At 35.5% G+C, this 7,682-nt stretch overlaps 1 protein-coding gene across 1 annotated transcript; it reads right to left on the bottom strand.

Moving 5' to 3' along the window:
• Window positions 1–4,565: 4,565 nt before the first annotated feature.
• Window positions 4,566–5,961, bottom strand: LOC103999912 (actin-depolymerizing factor 7). Its single transcript, XM_009421813.2, has 3 exons — window positions 5,822–5,961; window positions 5,108–5,373; window positions 4,566–5,018 (listed from the first exon to the last, which is right to left on the bottom strand). Exons 1-3 carry the CDS (start codon window positions 5,822–5,824, stop codon window positions 4,868–4,870), a joined length of 420 nt encoding a protein of 139 aa, XP_009420088.1. The 5' UTR covers window positions 5,825–5,961; the 3' UTR covers window positions 4,566–4,867.
• Between the last annotated feature and the right edge of the window lie 1,721 nt (window positions 5,962–7,682).

Genomic DNA, 7,682 nt, shown 5'->3' with positions numbered 1-7,682 from the left:
TATTTCGAAAGCCGTTTCGCAAGTAGAAACCCGATTAAACTCAGTTTTATCCAAAGTGCAAAATAGAACATTCATAGCTCTAGCATTTAAGGAAAAAGTCTTATTCTCCAAATCATTCCAATGGTTCATTAGAAGAGAAGACCTTCGAAAACTACTTTCGATAATATTCCATAAATTTAAATCTAACGAAAGCAAGAAAACTATCTTGCATTTGCTTTCGAAATTTTTGCTAGCTTGTATGTTGTAAACTTGCTATCTTACTATCTTGCATATCTAAAACTTGATGGCTTGCATGATGTAACACTTGCTAAATTTTCTAGTTTACAAATTACATAATGATAAAATTTGATATTATGTTTTTTATACAATGATTTGAAATTATATCTTAAACACTTGATAGTTACACTTCTCCTTTTTTGTTGATGACAAAGGGGGAGAAGCATAATGATATTATGCATAAGTTTATGATAACATGTTGCTTGGATTTTTGAATCCAAGCGTTCTATCACTATGATATATTTTTGAATCCAAGTATGATGAAAAACTTTTACCAAGTACTTTTAAACCATCAACGACATTTGTAAAACGAGTGTATATGTCTCCAATGGTTTCACTTGGTTTCATATGAAATAATTTAAAATCATATATAAAAAAATTAACTTTAGAATCTTTAACCCTACTTGTGCCTTGTGTGTGATTTTAAGAGTATGTCAAATGTCATGTGAAGTTTCACAAGTCGAAATACGATTAAACTTATTTTTCTCCAAAGCGTAAAATAAGATATTCATAGCTTTCACATTTAAAGAAAACAATTTTTTCTTAAAGTAATTCCATTCATTCATAGGTTTATTAAGGGTTTAAAAACCAAGTTCAATGATATTCCATAAATCAAAATTTAAAGAAAGCAAGAAAACTCTTATCCGAATTTTCTAATAAGTATAGTCCGTCCTATTAAACATAGGAGGATGAGTAATAGAAAGACTCTTTTTATTGCTGGCAAAAGTCATCTCTCTTGGGTTTTAAACCAAATAGAGAGTAACCTCGCTCTGATACCAATTATTAGGTTCAAGTCGATACTAAGAGGGGGGTAAATTAGTACGTATGTAAAATTATGTCGATAATTCGAAACTTCATATGATAAAACCTATCAAAAAGTGTTTTAATTTTAAAAATATACGTAAGAGTATACAACTAAAGTAATAAGGAAGTAAAGCAGTTGCAAAGTAACTAAATGATAGTGAAGAAAGAAAGCACACCAATTTATAATGGTTCGGTGTTGTGACTTATATCCACTAGCGAGTCCTCTTCCGTCGAGGCCACCGGCATCCACTAATGGTCTTCCTTCAATGGGCAAGGACCAACTGCCCTTACAACTCTATTCTCTTTTTAACATACTCAAGAGAGAACCTTTACACCTCCATTCACTCCTCTCTTAAATAGAAATCAACACTTAGACTAGAGGAGGAGAATTCTCATAAGATTACAATAGAGTTTTCCCTTGTTTTTGTTCTCATTTCTTATGTTTGCTGAGCAGGGATGGGAGGGGTATTAATAGGCCCCAAAATCAATCTCATCCCGGGTCTTTGGGCTACTAGCGATAGGCGGTACTACCGCCTAACATTCTAACACTGGGCGATACTATCGCCTAGTCTAGCGGTACTACCACTTGACAAAACCTTGGAGATTGGGCTCTAGTGGTACCACCGACTGACAGGGCGGTACCATCGCCTAGACCTCCTAGGAGGTTGAGCCTCAAGCGGTTCCACCACCCACTCTAGGCGGTGCCACTGCTTGGCATGGCTCTAAGTGGTCGAGTGGGCTATCCATCCGACCCAACTCAACCCTAACTTAGGCCTAATGGGCTCCTAATTTAGTTGACCTAATTTTAACCTAATTACAACTTAAAACTACTTCGATCTACATAATTATTATAAAGCATTAATCACATGTTGTTCGGCATATCATTGGTTCATCGATGCTTCGTCCAATCTTTTGGTGCATCGTCCTCTTTTACGATTTTTTTTTCTAATCGACATGTTGACCTCCGCAATTCCGATCTCCTTAGTGCAATGTCCGCTCTTCTAGGCCCGATGTCTGAACTCATGACACGAAGCATTCTACCGACACGTCGACCGATCTTCCGGCTTGACGTCCAATCTTCTGACATGTTCCACTTCGGCCCAATATTAATTTTTCTTATTTTAATTGTCTGATCCAAGCTAGTCTTGCATTACTCAAAAGGTAGATTAGATCATAAACTCTATCAATTAGTTTCATCATCAAAATCCAAGATTTAAGTGTACTTGAATGTCTAACTTTATCCTTAATCTCATTAATCAAGAGATAGCTCAAGAGATTTGCACCTACTTGAATGTCTAACTTTATCCTTAATCTCATTAATCAAGAGATAGCTCAAGAGATTTGCACCTACTCTCTTAGGATTTAGCCATTTTCCCTAAATGTTTTGGTTGCCTTAGTATTAGGGACATCCATCTTACCAAGTTTACTCTTCAATCTAAATGCATTGCTTAATACCTCAATAGGAAAGATTCTATCAAGGGTAAATGTGGTTTCTGTCAAATATATAGGGTGACTCCTTGGGATGATAAGGTTTGCACCAACATTAATCGGAGATGGAGACTTTTTTTTTCGCATTTCTTGGATAATTTGAATTTTGAATTTTAAAATTTTATTAATAGTAAATCTAATTATGTATTGCATGATTTGTGGGTTTTTGATGTCCCTTTTTCTCTAAAACGGCTTCTTCTTTTTTTTAAAACTGTATGCTGGGTTTTTTGAATTTTCATATTAGATCTATAATTTCTGATTGGTTGCTGAAATTTACAATTGCTACATAATCGATTTAGACCCTCAGTGGCATAGGAAATCTGAAGGATCAATCTACCCATTGATCCTAGGGATGATGTCTGTTTATGGAGGTTTGATTGTCATGGTAGTAGGACCACTACCAAGTCCGCCTATCGATATCTACAATCCCAACGTGGTGGTGTGTATGGAGTCTTCCAATCTTATCTCGGATTAGGATTTTTCGCTAGAAACTCCTTCCCATCACAGTCTCCTGACGGCTACCAAGCTTGTTACAAATGGAATAAGCATCAATCCTGCATACCCCTGCCTAATTTTGAATCTTGAGAGGATGGGGGTTGGCTCATGATGGATATGCGCTTGAATCTGGACGTGCTTTTTTGCCTGATCTCTATTCGTTGTGATCCTATTTGTCTCAATTTAAATCTTAATCTTGGTCTTCTTTGGGAACAAAAAAAAAGAGAATTATCACAGTTAACTATCCCAATACAAATATATAACACTAGAAAAGGAAAGGGATTAAAAGAATATGGAGTTACGTTGGTTTAGTTGAAGATTATATCAATTCAATTTCATTGTTTCGTTATGTACAAAATGCAATTAGGAACTCTGAAATTATTGTACTCAAAGAAATGGTTTTGTGAACGACTGAAATGACCAATTAAAAATGAAACCGAGCGTAATAAACAAAGAAACAGTAAAACATAATCTTTCAGAAGAGTCGATACAGTATAACCAGTGATCCATTTAACAATGAGCATAACTTAATTTTATCCTAACAAGAACGGTGTGCTACAGAACACTATAAAATGTGTATCACCTTAAAATCTCCAACATGGAATTCATGGAAGCCTAAACACGTCAATTTGTGTTTATGTTGTTGTATTATGTGCAGACTGTAAACCATTAAAATTAACAGAGTTAAGAGAAAGAAACTGCAACATACAAAGATAATATATACAAACATAACAATGATAATGTTTCCATGCAATGTGTGGGCAAACTGCTGAAGAATCTAAGCCATCCAAACAACTTAAATTGTACAACTATCCCAACCAAATGGAGCATTTTTGTAAACATTTATTATCTAGTAGTACCACCACCTTTTCATCACAAGAGTTGTCTTCTGAGACATCCCATGACAATAGGCAAAAAACTCAGAATACAGGCAATCCATTACAGGAACATCGTAGACATTAGCATCCAGACTAAGGAAAAGATGTTTGAACAAATGACACCAAACATGAAGTCAAAAGAAATCTGATCGAGAGGAACAGCTAGTGAATTTCACATGTCTAAATCACAATACAACATGCCATATGGTTGTCTTCGGAAGATCAAAAAAAAAAAAAAAGACAAGTCAAATCAACAGTTCATGGTTTGCTAGCGATGAACGGTACATTAAAAAAAATTATAAATCTGGAACAAAATAATTCATGCAGTAAAAATTCTATGCAACATCAATCTAAATTGACAACTTTGACTTTTAGACCAGAACTTTATAATTGACCTCATCTCTCGTGTTTAATGTGCACAAAAACAGTACAAAACAAGTTGAGAAATTTGTCGTTATCTGCTTCAAAAAACCTCAGATGTCAAAAGACTAATATTCACACAAAATGACACTAAAATATTGATATAATTCGAAGCATTGTTTATGCTTAGGTTACAGAGCAATGCCTACTAAGGATATTGTGACATTCTGCAGTCAAAATTAGAGTAAGTCAAAAACCTATAGATGCCAATAAAGCTCATCCAATTGCAATTAGAACCAAATTGTCATCGAGAACAAATCCTCACAGCTCCATTACCTAGATTATGGACATCGCTCCACGACGATACACCTATCACATATGGCCAGTAAAATGAAAAATCATACCAAACGATGACGACGACAACCTGAATAAAAGGATGTAGTAAAACAACTTGAACAACAAGCTCACACAATATACGAAGCATATTCAAGATCCAATATGAAGCTATGAACGTCCCACTTGCGAACCAGCTAACTAAGAGGAAATCACCATTGCACAACTCATGCTCAATTTGCACGACCTCTGATGACATCGAGTCCCATTTCAGTAGGATCGGTCGCTTGCAGTTCCACCTGTATCCCGTCTAACTCTCTCTTAAACCTGTCTTTTGAGCTTGCATAGAGCATCTTGCTTCTCACCCTCGAGGTGTCGGGAGACCTACGTGAAACACCAGCAGCAGTGGATCTCATTCCCGAATAGCCAATGTATACTTGGTCACAGAAAGCGCAACGAAAAGATAAGGTTACCATGCAATGAAGAAGATCTTGCTCTTCTGGCAGTTCTCCTCGGTCACGAAATCGAAGTCGTAGATGGCATATCTGCACTCGTTGTTGGGAAGGCTAGCGGCAAAATCGTCGTAACCCAGAGTCGGCTCACCGACCTTCTCCACGATAACCTGCTTCAACTTCTCATCGATCTTGAACACTATGAAACGGTACGTCCGTTTCGCCTTCAGTTCCAAGAACTTCAGCTTGCAATCGTCATTGACGGCCATCCCTGACGCCGCGTTGGCCTGTAGGCATCGGAAGATGTTAGCCAAATCTGCAGGCAGCAGGTGAAGAATTCGATCATCTAACGAGGGAAATGCAAATCGGATTCTGCTGAAACTTGATCTGATTATTCTCCCCGACGCGAGGTTTCCATCTGACCAAAACCAAGAAAAATTCGCAACCCTAGGTACCAAAGCCGAAAGAAATTCCAAGAACATGCGCGAGAATCTACATCTAGAGAAACTTCTGTTGAATCTGACGACCGAGAACAAAGAGAAATAGAACGATTCGGTAGCACCGAGGCAGATCTGCCACTTACGGACGCCGATTGAGCAGAAAAACAGAGATCAATCAAACGGATCGCCAAATGGGTCGACGACCACGATCGCATAAAAGTAAAAGAAGCAACTCGAGAAACATCAAGCCCAAGGATCAAACGACACTGAAACGTAGCAGAGGAAAGGGTGGCACCATGTCGGAGGAGCGATTAACGAAAGAGACGGGCGCCGGAGAGTAGCAAGGCTGAGATAGAAAGCAACCGACAGAAGATGAGAGGAGCAGAGAGCAACGGAGAAGATGAAGCGTGGGCTGGGCTTTTTATTTGTTTTCATTTCTTTGGGTCATAAACAATATATAAATAAATACGGCAAATTCTTTCATCTTCCCCTCTCTACCCTTTATATTATAAACGAGATGAATCTCCGGGCCCACTGCGGGATCCATGGATTCTCGAATCGCAAGGCAGGTATACGAAGTGACGTTCAACTGATCCACACAAAAACATTTGTTGTGGAAAACACATGTTTGTTAAAACATAGCGCAGCTGCCAAAACAAGCTTCCTGCATTGAACTTTATACCAGTAAAGCTCCTAAGTAAATTTCATACCACTGTTATTAATCTACTTTTCCAAACACGACTTGTTACCATACTTTAATTTAATCCAAAATCTGATATATATTATTTTTTATTTCTAAATCTTACACTGAAATAATTTGTAAAATATTTTTATTTTGGACTTTTACTACAGCGCTAATGATTGTTATATCTCTTTTTCCTTTTTTTTTCTATAAAGAGTAAATAGTGAACATCCAAAGAAAATTTATCGAATAAATTTTTTAATTTTTAATTTTTAATAAATCGGTCTGATATATTAGAATCATACTAATGTTTTATGTCTTCCATTCTTTATCATTCATGTCTTTAAAATATTCTTCAAAAAAAATTTATTTTATTATTTGATATAGGATGATTTCTCAAAAATAATTCTTCTTCTTGGGTTTTGGCAGATGACGTCCCCTTTTCAGTTTAGAGATTACTATTCATAATTTATTTCTCAGCATTTATAATCTTATGTTAAGAACTTTAAATATTTCTAAGTTATCTCTTTGCAAATTAACATATATTTTTCTCAATTTATAACTTAATTTCAAATAAAATCATTTTACTTCTTACCTATGATTATCTTTCTTTTTTTTTCTTATTCTCTTTTTTTTTTAATCAATGAAAGTAATGTAAAATGATGAAAAAATGATAAATGATAAAATAGGACGAACATAAGATGGAAGAGGAGGTAAAAAATAGTTTTTAATATTTATTATCCAAAAGATATTATTTTTTAGTCAATTATATTAACACAGAAGATGTCATGTTTCAAATATTTACAAACTACATAATCGAATGTGTAGACGATGGGAAGAGCCGACCATAATAGGATAAAAAGAAAAAGAAAAAAAAGATAAACATAAAATTAGAGGAATTATGAATAATAAAATATTATATTATTATTTTTTAAAAGATTATCAATAATAAGAAAGAGACTTTAAATAGTAAACTCCTTTCAGTTTTTCTATTTGATATCCTCATTTTGTTTCTATAATTTCCTAAATGTTTCTCATCCCTTCTAATAAAATAGTTCTCACCCACACCCTAAAGACCAGTCCGCACTAATCTAACTCGATGGATCTGTCTATACAATACTATGATTCTATTCATTTCCCAAGTTAACCCATTACAATGATTAACTTGCACCATTGTTCCTCCTCACCTTCCACCTCTCCACTCTTCTCCTAAGATGTGGATGAAATCTGGTAGGGTTGCTTAGTGTTCATGCAAGTCCATAAATATAGTGATTTTGTTGGCCTTATAGAGTTTTTTGTTTTTAGCTGTTTGTTATTCTCCGCTCCCCTCCCATCGAAAGGGTCCTCATTGTGTTTGAGGACTTTACCCATATATACAGCCTAATATTCTAACCCTAATAAAAGTATTCCATGTTTTACGGTGTTTTTTGTTTTCTCTTTTAAGATTTTGTATGTAAAAGCCTACGGTGATATA

This window comes from Musa acuminata, chromosome BXJ1-10, assembly GCF_036884655.1.
Source record: "Musa acuminata AAA Group cultivar baxijiao chromosome BXJ1-10, Cavendish_Baxijiao_AAA, whole genome shotgun sequence".
NCBI lineage: Eukaryota > Viridiplantae > Streptophyta > Magnoliopsida > Zingiberales > Musaceae > Musa > Musa acuminata.
The sequence above is the reverse complement of the archived record's forward strand: the minus strand, read 5'-3'. Positions and strand labels throughout refer to the sequence as shown.

Excerpts from the sequence above, each read along its gene's own strand:
- LOC103999912 (XM_009421813.2), bottom strand. Across the intron at positions 5,019-5,107 it reads AAGATCTTCTTCATTGCATG|GTCTCCCGACACCTCGAGGG; the intron begins GTAACCTTATCT and ends TGTTTCACGTAG.